The 17,751-nt window shown below is 43.3% G+C and overlaps 1 protein-coding gene across 10 annotated transcripts in view; it reads left to right on the plus strand.

Annotated features, from left to right (window-relative positions):
• Positions 1-17,751, plus strand: part of FHOD3 (formin homology 2 domain containing 3) — a 1,052,879-nt gene that overhangs the window by 62,215 nt on the left and 972,913 nt on the right. For all 10 annotated transcript variants that reach the window (XM_075062615.1, XM_075062616.1, XM_075062618.1 and 7 more), the window contains exon 2: positions 2,024-2,130. In XM_075062615.1, the coding sequence (XP_074918716.1) occupies positions 2,024-2,130 (107 nt within the window). The remainder of the gene's footprint in view (positions 1-2,023; positions 2,131-17,751) is intronic.

Raw genomic sequence — 17,751 nt, forward strand, 5'->3', positions numbered from 1 at the left:
GCTGGGGCGGGCTCCCCGGGCGGGATTAGCTGCCGCGGTGGGGGGCAGGGTTAGCTTCCGTGGGGGGGCTCCCTGGGCAGTGTTAGCTGCCGCGGCGGGCAGTGTTAGCTGCTGTGGAGGGGGACTGGGTTAGCTTCTGTGGGGGGGGGTGCTTCCCGGGCTGGGTTAGCTCCCGCGGTGGGGGGCGGTGTTATCTTCTGCAGCGGGGGCTCCCCGGGCAGGGTTAGCTACTGCGGCAAGTGGTGTTAGCTGCCATGGAGGGGGGCGGGCTTAGCGTCTGTGGGGGGGGGTGCTCCCTGGGCCAGGTTAGCTGCCATGGAGGGGAAGGCTTGCACGAGGGGTAGCTGCTGCGAGGGTGGGCTCCCCAGGTGGGTGGGGTTAGCTGCCGCGTGGGGGGGGAGGCTCCTCAGGTGGGAGGGGTGGGTGGGTGTGTTAGCTGCCATGGAAGAGGTAGTGGGGGGGGTTAGTGGGGGGTGATGCAAGGTGGAAATTTCTCCTAGGATGCGAAACTTCCTTGCACCAGCCCTGGGGCCAAGGGACATGCAAGGGTGGCCTGTCTCTACCAGGGACGTGGGGAAGGACCTGTAAAACCCAGGGAGGGCCCATGGAAGTCCCCAGTGGGGAAACAGGCACTCCCACAGAGGAGCACGTTTGTCTGCCCGAGGAGGGGCAGGGAGAGGGTGAGCGTGGTGGCTCATTGAAGGGGGCAGATGTGTGGCAGGGCAGGGGTAAAAACTTCTTTAAAGCCCTGCCAAAATGCTAGCTGCCGTCTGCTCGCTGACAGCTGACCTGAGCCACCAGAGGCTATATAAACCCTGAAAAACACTCAGAGGAGGCTAGAAAGGGAGGAGACAGGAGGCTAGTATTGCTGTTGCCTTACCAAAGGGGGAAGCCTCTGGGACAGGAGATCCTGGGGAGAGTCTGTGGGGCACTAGCTGTTGGGAGACCAGGGAAATGCACAAACGTTGTAAATAAAGACAGTTGGGTGATCCAGCAAAAGAAGGCATGGAAGGCTCTTTATTACACCAGCCTAAACACAGGGTGCAGGAACAAAAGTGGGAGAGTCAGCAAAGAACCCTGTGACACTCCCCCTACAGTCAGCCATCCCAAAGTTCCTTAAACCTCNGCCACGGGGGGGCAGGGGGCGGTGTTAGCTGGAGGGGCACAAGGTGGAAGTTTCATGCCCTAGGCGAAACTTCCTTGCACTGGCCCTGTTCCTAAGAATCAAAGAGTTAAATTTGTTTACATGTTTTTTTCCAGTAAACTGAGCTTTCTATATATGCCATGCCATTTAAATGTCTTCCCAGAAGAAACTACAGAGATAACTGTGAATAGCTCATGTAAAAGCAACATTGTTGTTGTTGGGTTTTTTTCCAAAGAAAAATCTAAACAGAATTGAACAGATTTTCCAAATCCTAGACTTGGTAGTAGCACAATGATTGTAGACAGATTGTGATTTCAGTTACTCTGGCATAAATCGAAAGATACATTTTGCCTCCTGATCCAAGCAATAACCTAAAATAATCTTTAATCTGAGTATTAGAAATCTTTCCTTGAATCTCTCCCTGAGTCAGTGACATGGAATTCGTTGGAGGGGTGAAGTGTGTGTGTGTGTGTGTCTCCGTCTATCTGTCTCTCTGTGTGTGTGTGTGTGTGTGTCTAACAAACATTTGGCTGCCTATGCCAGCTGGGGCTGAGAGCACTGAAGGAGGAGTGTACTTAGTCTTTGGTGGAGTCTGAGGGCTTAATAACTCAAATGGCTCCTTTAGAAAATTAAGAGCTAGTATTGGTCTCCAAATAAGAGAGTGCTGTCTTATTCTCCTTTGCTAGAAGAATAGTGAGTGCAATGTGGACCTTAGGACTTGGTGGAAAAGTGAAAATGGTGGAGAACAGGTGCTTCAACAGGAACATGTGCTGTAGGATTTCCCTTTTTCTGCTGCAAAAAACATTGGCATATCCAAAAGAAGGGCAGTGTTTTATAATTTATTAATACAAATAATTAGACTATTTTTTTTTCTTACAGCTTGATGACTGTACGCTGCAACTGTCTCATAATGGTACCTATCTGGATTTAGAATCCACCTTAGCAGAGCAAAGGGATGAATTGGAAGGTTTCCAGGAAGATGCTGGGTACGTATTTATCAGATTTAAATGAAAAGACATATTTATCAGGACATGTTGAAATGATGGAGATGTGGGCACTTAAACTGGTTCTTTGAGACTCAAATAAGAAAGCAGAAAAGCATAACCTTCATGTCTTTACTCACAAGCAATTGCATTCAATTCCCTTTCTAGAAGCAAAATTTTTTTTTTATTCTTGTTTCACTTGTGTCTTTTTTAGAACAAAGACTGCTTAGTGTATGAAATCTTCTATGCTGGATCTTTTTTCGAACAATCCTATATAATTTCTGTAGCTTACCCTGATTGGTATCTAGTTCTAGTATGTAGAACTCAGCAGTATTTGTGCTTCCTTTGCAACCTCACCAAGAACCTTGATATACCCTGACTTGTTACTGTATACCTTCTACCAATTCTCGGCCAAATGATGGTCTTTGAGATGTAGACTTCAATGACCTGGTTTTTATGAATATAGGCCTGATCCAGAGCCCACTGAAGTCAATAGGAAGACTCCCATTATGAAAATTTTTGAGAGAGAGAATCTCTCTCTCTTACAAAACACTGCTCGATGGGGCATACTGAGTGTAATATCATAATATAGCTCCTAATAAACTGATTATTTCTGATAATTGATACTGAGAGCAAAGAAACTTACTGATCATCACATACATTTATCAATAAATAAATAAGCAGAATTTGGTGTCTGCCTGATTTCTCATGGGTCTTCGGGTGATTGCTCATGACAGTTATCTTTATTTTTATTCAAGTTATAAAATGTACAATTTAAAACCATTTTGTCACCCTCCATTGCATTTTTGTACTCCTAGTTGCTTTACTAGGCTTGTATGTTTGTAACTAAGGGCAGGTTTAGACCCGTAACGTTTTGTGTGTAGGCTTCACATATATCACAGACTGGCAGTACCAAAAGGGTACAAATTAGGATTGCCATTGGTTAAGTTTTGTTGCCAGTGACAGATTTGGCTCTTTGATTAGCTTATTCATTTTTTTAATTTTTTCTTCCTATTCATCTTTAATGTTGTACAAAGGATTATGAATATAGTCTTTCTGTAGTTTACTATATTTTACTAATCTAATTGTATTTTCATTGATTACAATATGGTGAAACCAAAGGACTGACATAATGGATGTGGCCTTCTAATAAATTTGGAACAGAATTTTAATCAGTAGATTTAAGGATATTTTATGGTGGTTTCTTAATAAAGGACATTGTCTATAAATGCTAGTCTCCTTAACCGAAAAAGATTTTACATATGTATGAAAAACTGCTATGTATGAAAAAGATAGAATAGTTATTTGGCAGATAAAGATGATGTCCTATTATTAGAAGTAAATGAATTCAGTTTATGTAATTTTTTTTAAGCGAGCTGTGTTTAGATAGGCTTTGCTTTGAACTTTCTTGCTGCTCCTTGTTATTTTGAGAAAGATGGCTCTTTTTTCCTCTGTTGTGTGTCCCATACGTTAGATTATTCTACCTATCCATTCCATAGTAAAATGATTAGTGAACTTGTGTGTGCTAAAAGTCACTGTCTTTTCAGCCTCTGTATAAATAACTTATAAACATTTAATTTCAATTGTAATTCTAATTTCAAATTAACTTTACCTTTTTAAACAATTTTTTGGCACTGTTCACATAAAGATGTGAGAATGTTATAAATGTTAAATATTTCTCACTGAGAAACACTGAATATTAGAAACTGCACTTGGTTATCTATGTGACTGAGATATAAGAGAGATTATTTGCTGCTGCACTCAAAATTGTAGAAAGTTCTTTCTTCATTTCATTTTACTTTATCCCAAGATACTATCGTGTGTTACAAGAAGGTTGTAATTACACTGCATAAAAGAAGAGACTCATGTTTAAGGAAAATATAAGATTATCTAGGACTTCATTGGAGTTTTCTTCCTGTGTGAGTTGTGAGGTCAGTTTTTCCCAGACATTCTTTCCCTCTTGTTAGCTTCTCCATTGTACTTTTACTGACCTAACTCCATTTCAGCTGGTGTCTGGTGATAGCACAAATAAGCAGCTTGATGAGTATGAGGCCTGCCAGTGGCTTTCATGCCGGTTTTGTCATTCAGGATTGAACAACAGCTTCCCACCCCCATTTTTCTTTCCACTCACTTTGGACAAAGTAAATCAATCCAATAAAGTCTTCAGAAGTGACTGTAGGGGGAAAACATTCAGAACAAACTGTGTCCCTTTAAGACACATGCCTCCTATGTCTATTTGATTTAGAAAATTACACTTCTTACAGCATCTCCTATTACATAACAGAATCTGCTATCAATTGCGAGGCATTACAAAACATCCACTTAACATCCTGGTCTACTGCCTTGTACTGCCCAGCTGTTGTTAGGTATTGCTGCTGGTACTGCTCTTTTCCTTACTTGGAAAATGGGGATAATAATACTTGTCTACCTCCAAAAGGGACATTGAGCCTAAATTAATTAATGTGTGTGAAGCATGATCATATCTGTAGATAGTTTGCACTTATATAGAACCTTCTATTATCATTAACATTTCAGGACAAAAACGTTTTATGTGAATATTTTGCATAGTGGTGAGATGTTAAAGCAATTAGCTAATTTTTTAGGTTATAATGTAATGGGCTAGATCCACAGCTGGTTTCAGTGGAGTGTACTGATTTACACCAGCTGAGGATTGTGTTTTGCTGAGTGTTGCATTATCATCATTTGTAGCAAAATAGGATGTCAGAAACAAAACATTTCTGAAACTATCTACACTAATAGCTGACCTTTTCTCTCTTGTAGATAGGTGTATACCTGGAGTAACTCCACTGCCTTCAGGGATGTTACTCCAGATCTACACCTGTGTAAATGAAAACAGAATTTGACTGATCTGTATCAAGCCCATCCAAGCGAGTTTCAGGTACTATCACCTGCTATGAGTAAGTCATTTGGGAAGATTATAAGACTGAAGAGAGAGATCTTCTATTCACTGTGGATAGTTTCCTGAAACATCCACATTCACTCTGCAGTGGCAGTCAAGAAAGCTGACAGAATTTTAAGAATCATTTGGAAAGGGGTAGATAATACAGAAAATATCATAATGCCAGTATATATATCTGTAGTATGCTCGCAACTTGAATGCTGCATGCAGTTCTGGTCACCTCATCTCAAAAAAAGGTATATTAGGATTGGAAAATATATAGAGAAGGGCAATAAGAATGGTTATGGGTATAGAACAACTTCCATATGAGGGAGAGATTGAAAGACTGGAACTGTTCAGGTTAGAAAAGAGACATCTAAGGGTGAATGTGAGAGTGGTCTATAAAATCATGAATGGTATGAAGAAAGTGGATAGGGAAGTGTTATTTACACCTTCACATAAGGGGTCACCCGATGAAATTAGTAGGCAGCAGGTTTAAAACAAACATAAGGACAGACTACTTCACACAACACACAGTAAACCTGTGGAACTCATTGCCATGGAATGTTGTGAAGGCCAAAAGTATAACTGGGTTCAAAAAACAATTGGATAATTTCATGGAGGATGGGTCCGTCAATGGCTGTTAGCCAAGATGGTCAGTAACATAACTGCGTGCTCCAGGTGTCCCTAAACCTCCAAATGCTAGAAGCTGGGACTGGACAATGGGATGGATCTTTCAAAATTGCTCACTTCTGTTCTTTTTTTTTGAAGCATCTGGCACTGGCCACTGTCAGAGAGAGGATATTGAGCTAGTTGGACTATTGGGCTGATTCAGTAGAGTTATTCTCATGTAAAATAGGAAAGTTATATTGTAGGAGTCTGATTTTGCCATGAGTCTTTGACATTCGTCAAGAAGTATTAGTATAGTTCTGATTAGGGCTGAACAACAGTTCAGTGTGGGAGTTTTTTTATAATGAAATTTACTATACTATTTCTTTCAGTTGCCCTGTAACTACTAATTTGCCATGAATTCATTCTCTGCATAATTCTCTGTTATGCAAAACCTAATTGTCAGTGACCTTGCAAAATCTTTGTTCACTTACGTTGTAGAGTTCGGTTTTTCCATTTGTTCTGGGTTCATTTAAACATCCTGGTTCTTAGCTTCAGCATCCTTAATTGTCTGAGAGTAGACTACTTCACGATCCACCTCTCCATCTCAGTACTAATGTGCTCATCCGGCACATGAAAGCTTGCTAAACCCAGAATAAAAGACCTGGGAGCTAGGTGATCAAAGCAGTTTTGGTGCTAGGCCCTAATCTATGGAACCCCTTACAGAAGTGTATCAGAATAAGCTCTATCTACCTTCAGAGCCTGGTGCAAAACACCCTCCTTCATCACAGCCTAGTTACATTAACAGAAGCTGAGATGATGATAGGAGTGGGATGAGGAAAGCACAATGGACCAAACCCTAGGAAGGTGACAAAGTGGAGTCCAATTTTAGTCTTTAGTTATATATCTTTTGTATTTCACTGTACTTCATTGCCTAGATACTGCAGTGATTTGTGCTCTCATGATATCTTAGGTAGGTATGCACAAAGTGGAAAGGATTAATAATGTTCTCTAAGAAAAAGAATGATGCCAGTTCTGGTAAATTTAAGTGAATCTCTGTGAATCTCTTCATCCATAATCAAAATTATTTTTGAAAGAAATCATGCATACCTGTACAGAGGGTTTGAAAAAAGAAACAAACCCCAATTGCCTATGGTAAATATAATAAAAATCTTTCCTGGTAAATGCTAACAACTTCTACAAAATCCATTCAATCTTTTTTTTTTTATTTTAAAGTTTTTATCCCTTAGGGTTGTGAAGAAAAGCTTGAATAGAATGTGAATCAATGCAGTGTTATCTTCCAGAATCTGCGGCTTTCAGTGCTGCCATTTAGAACTCTGTGGGTAACTCTGAAACTAGCAAGAATCTTAGGTCATTTACACACTATTTCTGCTTAGGATTGTTAGGATTAGCAGGAGAGCCAATCACTGTAACTATCCGCTGTGGAGGAGAATCCAGAAAAAGATGCTAGTTGACGAAGTAGATTAGTGAAGACCCATTTCAACCACCTTTGCAGAAGCTGTGAGTCAGTTGGATGAGATAGAGATTAAGAGCTTCTCTACACAAAGATTTAGGGCACAGCAAGCTGGGGTGTCAATCTACAGCACACTGGTTTGCCATGTGCTATCTGGCAAGGTGGAAAGAGCGAAATCGATGAGAAGTTGTAGCAAGGTGGACGGGGAGAGAAGTAGGGTAGAGAGAGAGGTGGAGGTGTTTGTAAGAGAAGTGGGAGGAACAAAAAATTATAGGGCAGAACGTAGAGTACACAGTGTAGAGAAAGAATGGGAAAGGAGAGGGAAGAAAGAAATGAGGAAAGCAAGTCACTGAAAACAACCCAGGAAAAGATACATGATCTACTATTATAGGGAAGAAAAAAGCAAAAAAGTGTGGAGTGAAGCTAGATTGGAAATAGAAGTTTTAACAAAAAACGAGAAATACACAGTAAGTTACATTTTAAAAATATTTTAAATAGAAAGTTGATTGACAGTGTGTTCAAATTCAATAAACAGTGTGCAGCTGTTTATTCCTTTACACCACAAAGGGCTTGGCTGAAAGGGCTAAGACTCTGTAGGCATAGATATTTTTCTCCTGATTAATAGGGCTTAGTCCATGGCATATTGAGTGTCAGATAAAATTTCAAGTTCCAGACTTGTGCACACTTTCTTTCTTAAAAATTATTTTGCAATTGTTTGAGCAGATACCATCCATAACATGGAGACAGGGTTAGATTGGCTATTTTTTAAAAGTATCCATGACAGATGATATTTTTCCTTGTTACTTTGTTATATTATATAGTAAGTGTGATGGGTTGGATCACAGAAACCCCCTTGGTACTGCCAACAGATATTCCAAGATTACTTCTGTCCTTGCTTTCCCTACTAGCTTGGGACTCCAGCACCCTGTCTTGTTGAGCCTGACGTGCCAGTCTGCTCCAGCACAGACCCAGGGTCTGAACCATGTGCCCCAAAGCTGCAGACTTAATTGAAAGCAACTAACAGAAGTGTTCCTGTCTTTAAACACTCAGATGCCCAACTCTCAATGGGGTCCAAACCCCAAATAAATCCGTTTTACTCTGTCTAAAGCTTATACAGGGTAAACTCATAAATTGTTCACCCTTTATAACACTGATACAGAGATATCACTCCCCAGGTATTAATACATACTCTGGGTTAATAAATAAGTAAAGAATGATTTTATTAAATACACAAAGTAGGATTTAAGTGGATCCAAGTAATAGCAGACAGAACAAAGTGAATTACCAAGTAAAATAAAATAAAACACACAAGTCTAAGGCTAGTACAGCAATAAAACTCAATACAGATAAAATGTCACCCTCAGAGTTATTTCAGTAAGTTTCTTTCACAGACTGGATGCCTTCCTAGTCTGGGCATGATCCTTTCCCCGGTACAGCCCTTGTTCCAGCTCATGTGGTAGGTAGGGGATTTCTCATGATGGCTACCCCCTTTGTTCTGTTCCATCCACTTATATATCTTTTGCATAAGGTGGGAATCCTTTGTCCCTCTCTGGGCTCCCACCCCTCCTTCTCAATGGAAAAGCACCAGGTTAAAGATGGATTCCAGTTCAGGTGACATGATCACATGTCACTGTAAGAGTTCATTACCCACTTGCCAGCCCACAGGTATACAGGAAGACTTACAAGTAAAACAAAACCATCTACAGTCAATTGTCCTGGTTAATGGGTGTCATCAAGATTCGAAACCACCATTAATGGCCCACACTTTGCATAATTACAATAGGCCCTCAGAATTATATTTCATATTTCTAGTTTCAGATACAAGAGTGATGCATTTGTACAAATAGGATGATCACACTCAGTAGATTATAAGCTTCGTAATGATACATTACGAGACTCTTTGCATGAAGTATATTTAGTTACATTGTATTTACGCTCATCAGCATTCTTTCATAAAATCATATAGAGTGCAACATCACAGTAAGCAAGAAGCTTCACGAAGTTTATGTATGTATTTGTAGTGGAATATAATGGGCCAAGTTCTTTTTAATTACATGTCACAAACTAAACTAGTGATAGCATACAAGATCTAAACACAAAGGATACAAAATTCTAAACAAAGGATACAAAAGCTGCTTCTAGTAGTACATGCAAATAATGGAGAGTCCCTCAGGGAATAGCTTTGTAAGATTTTTACTTAAAAGAAAGATTGTTTTAAGCTGTTTGTGACAAATCATTCTAGCATCAAGACCTTTGAACCATACTGGAGTCTTAGGATAAAATTGTGCTCTACATTATACTGTGTTGTACTTGTCATTAGCATTAGGAAAGCCAAAGATGCAAAGTTAAAATACTTTAAAAAGCCTGCAAACATTTGAATGTATGGAAAGTCACAGTTCTTCTTCGAGTGCTTGTTAATGTCAATTTCATTCTAGGTCTGTGCGCGCCCATGTGCATGGTCATTGGAGATTTTTGCCTTACCAGTATCTGTAGGGTTGGCTGTGCCTCCCTCTTGAATGCCATGCTCATGCATTGGTATATTAAGTGCTGCTGACCCTACGCTCTCTCAGTTCCTTCTTATCGCCCAGGATGGTTGGTTGGAGCGCCTTGTCTTGCATTGCAAGAGCACTTGTGGTTCTTACAGTCCATTGTTCTGTCTCCTTTGTTGTTAGTTGATAGGTACTCAGTTAGACCTTTAAAGTATTAGAGTAGTTGTTTAGGAGTTAGAGTCCCGGCTGGGTCTTTGCCTTGGAGCGGGCATGCCCCATTCACCAGGCTTTAAGCTATGTTCATTGTGCAGCCGGGCGATGCCCATCAGTGATCTCCATGAGAGCTGTTTAAAGGGTTTGAGGGAGTTCAACAGAAAGGATAAGTGCAGGATCTCCAAAACTTTTGCCCTAAAACTCTCAAGAAGGTAAAGTTCTGCATGGTCTTTCTGGCTTCCATTATTCCCTCCCTGGATCTCAGAGATTGGTATGCTACCCTCAACTTCATGGTTGCATATTTCCATTTTCCTGGGGGAAAAGGCATTCCCTCCGTTTTCTGTTGAGCCACCACTATTTTCAATTCATGGTGCTGCCCTTTGGTCTCTTGTCAGCCCGGAGAGTGTTTCGCACCAGTGGCCACTTACCTGAGGTGCTGAAGGGTGAAAATTTAGCCATACCCCAATGACTGGCTAATAAAGGGCTGGTCCTGGGATCAAGTGCGTCATCAAGTGTGTGCTCCACCTGTTGCGACCTAGGACTTTTGGTAAATGAGAAAAAATTCAAACTGTATACCTGTACAATGCATAGACTTGGTTGGAGCAGTCCTTGACTCAGGCCAGAGCCTTCCTCCCTGAAGCTCAGTTCCAAGCCATAGTGGACCTGATCTCGTGTATGCAAGTCCACCATCTCACCACCACTCGTGCCTATGATTGTTGGGCCAGATGGCAGCCTGCACTTACGTGGTCCGGCACACGTGGATTTGCCTCAAGCCCCAACAGGCATGGCTGGCGTCGGTCTACATCCCCAAGGGACACAGCATGGACTGTGTGGTTAAGGTCCCAGACCACGTACTGTTGTCACTCACATGGTGGCGGAATCCTGCATCGGTGTTGGAGGGGGTTTCCTTCGCAGCTTCATCCCCATCGGTGACTCTTGTCTCTGATGCTTCGGACCTGGGGGGTGGGGAGTCCATCTGGGTGATCTCAGTATGCAGGTCATTGGTTGAGTCACAATTGCTCCCTACACATCAATGTCAGGAAGCTCAGAGTGGATCTCCTGACCTGGCAAGCCATCCTACCTCACATAAAAAGTCGGGTGGTCCAGATCCTGATGGACAGTACAGTGGCTATGTTCTGTATCAACAAGCAAGGTGTGGCCAGGTCATCTGCTCTTTGCCAGGAAGTCCTCAGGCTCTGGAACTTCTGTGTACAACACGGCATCAATCTCATTGCCACACACCTCCCCAGGGCCAGGAATGCTTTGGCAGATTGCCTCAACAGGACCTTATTGTCTTACCACGAATGGTCCCTCCATCTGGACATGGCCAGCCTCATTTTCCAGAGACGGGGAACTCCTCAGGTGGAACTGTTCACATCCAGGCAGAACAGGAACTGCCACATTTTCTGCTCAATTTGGGGGATCAACAGGGGTTCCCTATCAGATGCTTTTCTTCTCCTGTGGTTGGGGACTCTGTTATGCGCCTCCCCTCCAATGATGCTGATTCACAGAGTCCTCATGAAAATCAAGAAGTACAGGGTGAGAGTGATCCTCCAAAGCGCTGGCTTGGCTGCGCCAGCACTGGTTTGGCACGCTGCTGGACCTCTTGGTGGCTGCTATGTTGTGGCTACTGCTCAGGCTGGACCTGCTGTCCCAAAACCATGGCAATCTTCTGCATCTGAGCCTGGTGGCTCTGCACCTGACAGCGTGGCTTCTGCATGGTTAAATGCAGCGGAGCAGGAGTACTTGGCTGCTCTCCAGCAGGTTCTGTTGGGCAGCAGAAAGCCCTCCACCTGAGTGACCTACCTAGCCATATGGAAGGAAGCATTTTGCTTGTTGGATCTTGAATAAAGGCATCCGGCCTGATCAGGCCTCGCTGCAGTTGATCCTGGATTACCTTCTGCATCTCAAGATCCAAGGCCTGTCCCTTTCATCTATCAAGGTCCACTTGGCTGCTGTTTTGGCCTTCCATCTGCCGCTCGTGTCATAAGGTATAATTTCCAAATCTGAACCTTAGCGTCCAAAATTTGGGTACCTGCATGAATCCTCTAAGCTTAATTACCAGCTTAGATCCTGTAGCGCTGCCACCAACCAGGAATTCCAGTGCCTGGTACACTCTGGTCTAACACCTTCCCCTGGGGACCCCAAGACGCAGATGCCTTGAGTCTCACTAACAAAGGAGAACGTCCACTTCTTCTCCGCGTTTACCCTCTTCCCAGGCTTCCTCCCTGATTACTCCTGGAAGAATTACTGTTTAACTCCTTGAATTACGCACAGAGCACATTCACTCTCCGCCGCCCTTCGGGTCTTTTTCCCGTCCAGTCGTCTCCTGTTAGAGAGTGACGGTACTCTGGCACAGAATTCCTATCGTCCTTCGAGCCTTCTTAACTAGAAAGAAAATTCAAGTGACACGCGTCTTAAATATGTAGTAAAGCTTTTTCCACCAAACGAAGAAAGGAAATGACTAAAACATCGGCTGCTCTGTTAATGCAAATGGAACTAATTATCAGTGTCTGGTTAACGTCTATACTTGAACATGAAGAGAAGCGCAGCTTTATTGCAGAAATAAGTATACAATTTATTAATCATTTCTCAGCAAACTACCAGCACATTCAATACGAGAGAACAAATGAGAACCGTATAGGTTGCGTTTTTCTTAGTGTACTCGGTGGGAGCGACGCGTGTGACAGAGACAAGATTGAGTAAGCCTGCAGGATATTGGGGACGGGCGGTCGTGCAGATCTACCGCGCGTCAGAGCTCAAAGGACACACTATAAAGGGCGGGAATTATAGAGGACCACCCACTCGCACTCTAAAAACTTTCGACCGGCCTATGAAGATTTGGAAAGCTATCGGAAGTTGTTTCACACTGATGTGTCCCGTTCTACTGTCGTTGTTGTGTGTCGTATTTGTTAAGCCGTATGATCCGGTAGAGGGAGACGTTACTCCTTAAGCAATATGTTCTATGACGAGCCTTGAGAATGCAGGTCGTTTTTTTACCCAAAAGTGAAATGAAGACTGGCAAACAGGGTGTCCTGGCGAGAGGGGCCTTTGAGGGCCTCTACTTTGCAGTGTTTCGGACCTCCAGAGAACAGTTTGTGGGCCGATCGCTTGTGAGGGTCACTGGAACCGTTCCCTTCAAGCCCTCGGCTTAACTGCTCGTCTGTCGGTGTCCGTCGCAAGATGAACTGGTCCTAGGAAGGCTTGCGTTCACTGAGTTTGGATAATGGTACCATTCTGCAGTCGGTGCTCATCGCTTGGGAGAGATTAGGGCGCTTACCGTTGGAAACCCTTCTCTAGTATTGGGTGGTCATTTTCACTTAACGAAGAAAAGAAACTATTGGTCTCCGGCTTTCAGGTCTAAGCGTAGCCAGAGGTCAGCGAGTGGACTTGGGAGTGGGGTAGCGGGCTTGGGTGGTTTGGGTTTTTTTGTGTGTGGTCGGTTATAGGGAGGGGTGGCGGGGGCAAGAACTGGTGCGGCTTTTTATTTCGTCCTTTAGGGAGGTGGTTTGTTTGATTTTATGTGTTCACCAGGGTGTTGTGGCTTGGGGAGGGGCGGGGGAAGGGAAACAGAGCGCTGTGGGCATGGGCGATAGGATTGGTTGGGTTGTGGAGCCTGTGGCGGGTGGGTGTGTGCCTGGGTCTGAGGGCTTGTGGTGCTGGGACATTGCCGCAGATTCTTCACGTCTATTTTCCTACTCATTCGCACAAGTGTACTGCCGGGGCGCGCTTCGGCGCGCAAGTGGTGTTTGGGCGGCGATGTAGGACATATGTGAGGGGGGATGTGGCGGAGGGAGTGTGGGGCGGCAGTTGCCTTCAGAGAGCGCGGGAGGGGACCTGGGCGGTGTGGTGCTCGGGAGGGGCTGGGGGCTTCGGCAGCACAGTGCTCGGGGGGCGGCGAGAGGCTTGGGCGGCGAGAGGCTTGGGGTGGGCGAGGGTGTGGGGCGCAGTGCTTGGGGGGGTTCAGTGTCACAGCGCTTGCTGGGGGGGTGTTATGGCGGGGTGGCACTCTTTTTTTTGCTTGGAGTGACAAAAAAGTTAGAGCCGGCCTTGCTACTAAGACAAGGTCCAGCTGTGGCCAGACCTGGTTGTCCTGCCCGAGGTGATCTTGCAGGTTCATATGGGCCAGGACATTTACTTACTTGTCTTTTTTCGAAAGCCACATAAGTCAGAGGAGGAGTTTAGATTGCATTCCCTAGATGTCAGGATGGTGCTAGCTTTCTACATCGAAAGGACCAAGCCATTCTGCAGGTCGATGCAATTGTTCATCACGGTGGCTGACAGAATGAAAGGTCATTCAGTGTCTGCTCAAAGAATTTCTTCTTGGATCACTGCCAGCATTCGCTGCTGTTACGATCAGGCAAGGGTGCCAACTCCAACAATTGTAACTGCCTATTCAACCAGGGCGCAAACCTCCTCGGCAGCTTTCCTAGTCCAAGTGCCTATCCAGGACATCTGTAGGGCAGCCGCCTGGTTGTCCGTCCACACGTTCACATCTCATTACACACTTACCTAGCAGGCCCGGGATGATGCTGACTTTGGTAGAGCAGTACTGTAAGCTGCTAGACTGTGAACTCGGAGCCCACCTCCAAGGACGCTGCTTGTGAGTCATTTAGAATGGAATCGACATGAGCAAGCACTCGAAGAAAAAGTGGTTACCTACCTTTTCATAACTGTTGTTCTTTGAGATGTGTTGCTCATGTCAGTTTCATTACCTGCCCTCCTACCTCGTTGTTGCAGTTACTGGCAAGAAGGAACTGAGAGGAAGTAGGGTTGGCAGTGCCTAATATACCAATGCATAAATGCGGCACTCAAGAGGGTGCTACAGCCGACCCTACGGATACCACTAAGGCAAAAATCTCCAACAATTCTGCACACGGGCACGCACACACCTAGAATGGAATGGACAAGTGCAACTTATCTCGAAGAACAACAGTTATGAAAAGGTAGGTAACCGTTTTTAATGGCAACTAAGCTTAATTTTGTCTCTGTGGTGATGTACTGAGAAAAATCAGTTAAGTTATAAAATTTATAAAATCAGTTAAATTAAACTATAAGAATAGTTCAACTCTGTAATAGGCTTGCAAGGGAGGCAGTGGAATCCCCATCATTGGAGGTTTTAAAGAACAGTTTGGACAACCAGTCTGGGTATACTTGGTCATGCATTAGCCTACATTTCTATGATTTCCTATAGCAGATGCTGGCCAGATCAGTTACACGATTATGGTTTCTTTTCTGCTGCAAACAGTCACACAAAACAAGCAAGCAAGCAAACACACAAAACAATCACCAACCCCTTTCCTCCCTCCCCCTGCCGATAAAAATAACGACAAAAAATGCAGAGCTGGTGACAGGAAGACAATCGTGATGGATTTAGTTTCTTTTATGGAGTGAAACACAACTACCAGATCTCAGTTCTTAATCAAGCAACCACATTGTGTGTGAATATAAACTGTGTTCAAAACCAGCCATGTGAATAATTGGTAATAAACTCAGTTAAGGTGATATTTTGAACAAGACCTTACTTCCTGATCTGTACTTCCAGTCTTAGCACCAGCTGACTAGTCTGGCAATTAAGCTATTCTGTAAAATCCAATATCTAAATTCCAGACCAATCAGGCCACATGCACAGAGGACACAAGGCAGATGCACTCCCTCTTGCTTGTTCAACCTTGTGATCAAACACCTTGTTGTGGTGGTTTGAAGAGAGAGTTAGCACCTAAAACTGAGGAGATCTGGCATTCCCTTACATGTAGTGATAGCTTATGGTATTTATTGACTTGACCATTATATTGATGACTATAAAGTTAAGTGTGGAATCGTGGGTTTTGTGCATTCTTAAAGCCACTATGAAGTTTCACTCTGTGCCAGATGGAAAAATACTGTAGGGACTGAGTGGGAGGCTTCACATCTGCCCTGGTACAACATTTCAGCTACCTGGCCACTTAGAACTCTGTGATATGGGAGGACTTGTAAGCCTGCTCTTGTTGGCCTATTGAAAAGTGGCTAAGGAAGAGTTCTGATCTTTGTGCCTCTTACTTTTCAGGAGGGTGTGCAGCTCACTTATTGATGGACAGTTGAGAGATGGCTTAGGGCAGGGAGCGCCTGGGTGTTCTCTGTGAAGGAATTGACTGGACAAATCCATATCAATGCAACAAACTATTAATTTGGGTTTTGCTTACTGCTCAGTACATGCTAAAGGAAGTATAAATTGTCTAGTAATTAAATACCAAGATTATCCCTCAAACAGAACTTAGAATAGAAGAGCCAATGTGAGGTGGGAGAGAAGCATTATTAAAGAATACTCCATCTAATCATAAAAGAGGTCGTGGCAAATATGGTACTGAAAGACAACTTCCCATTACTACAAAACAAACAAACAAAAACCCCACCAAACCAAAACCAAAAAATCCAATTCCCTCCCCCAAAGAAGATCATATTGACCAAAATAAGGGAAGATTTTTATGAAGCAATGGCAAATTGGTTAATACAAATAGATATATGTTGGCATCTCTGCTGGCTTAAGATAGGACAGAACCAGGCTATTTAAGATGATCATGTATTGGAGGAGGAAAGTAATTACTGTTTGTTAAAGCAGTACGGTTCTCTATACAATATATTCGGTCCACAACTTTTCGGGATCTGTACTTCACATCTTGTTTCCTGTGAAATTATCAACTTAACTGAAGAGTGCTAAAGCCTGGGTTTTTCTCTTGACATATTGCAGGGTGATTTGAAGCAGAAAGGAAAAGTTTATGAAAGATTATCCAAGCAACCTTTTTTCCCTACTTGGTTTACTTTTCCAATCATTTGAACGAAAAAAAAAAAAAGCTGAAGCACCAGTGAGTATTCCAGGTCAGAATTTTAAGTAATGCCCTGTAACTCCCATAAACTGATTAATTAAGACCCCTTCTGAAAGATCCCATAAGTCCTCTGCCATGACTGCTGCATTGTTCAGTGAAATTCAGGCACCATACCTGACATACTTCTGCTTTGGAATCAAGAATGTGCACTATGAAGTTTGGAGCACCAGGTATTTGTATGGATTCCTCTCCTGAAGAGATGGCAGCATTAAGCTGCTAACAACTGCTCTTTGAGAGACTGATATACTTAGGGTAAAGTTTCACTTATTTTACTCCTCCCATTTTTGTGAGTGAGGCAGTGCCCCATGTGCCCTTATGGTAGCAGTAATGCTTTTGATTTACTAGGATCTTAAGAGTTGTTTCAAGGCATCAGCAGTTGTTTCAGGCATGTAAAAAGAAAAGATTATAATGGAAATCTGCATGTAACATGAACTCTGTAGTGCTGGCTACTGGTCAATGTTTTTGTATCTTAGCTGTAGCTAGGAAGCAGTATGGAACCAAGTTCTTGATAGGTATTGATAGCAATCAGAAAATTATAATGTAAGGACTGCAATATGTGTTTTAGTACAGCTAAATGTAAATGTATACATCTAAGAACGAAGAAGGATGGCCCCCAATCCTGTAAGTATGCTCTGTCTGGGGGAACAGTGACTCTGAAAAAGATTTGGGCATTGTGGTGGGTAATCAGCCCAACATGAGCTCACAGTTTGACTCTCTGCCAAAAGATACAAGGCGATCCTGAGATGTATAAAAAGTGGAATCTGCATTTACCTCTGGTGCGACCGCTGCTGGAATACTGTGTCCACTTCTAGTGCCCACAATTCAAAAAGGATGTTTATAAAGTGAAGAAGGTTCAGAGAAGAGCCACAAGAATGATTAAAAGATTAGAAGACATGCTCACCTCAGTGATCTTCCCCACAGTCTGGGTCAACTCCTCCTGTGTCTGATCAGGAGTTGGGAGGTTTGGGGGGAACCCGGGCCTGCCCTCTACTCCGGGTTCCAGCCCAGGGCCCTGTGGATTGCAGCTGTCTATAGTACCTCCTGTAACAGCTGCATGACAGCTACAACTCCCTGGGC

This window comes from Chelonoidis abingdonii, chromosome 2 (genome assembly GCF_003597395.2).
Source record: "Chelonoidis abingdonii isolate Lonesome George chromosome 2, CheloAbing_2.0, whole genome shotgun sequence".
In the NCBI taxonomy this organism is placed as follows: domain Eukaryota; kingdom Metazoa; phylum Chordata; order Testudines; family Testudinidae; genus Chelonoidis; species Chelonoidis abingdonii.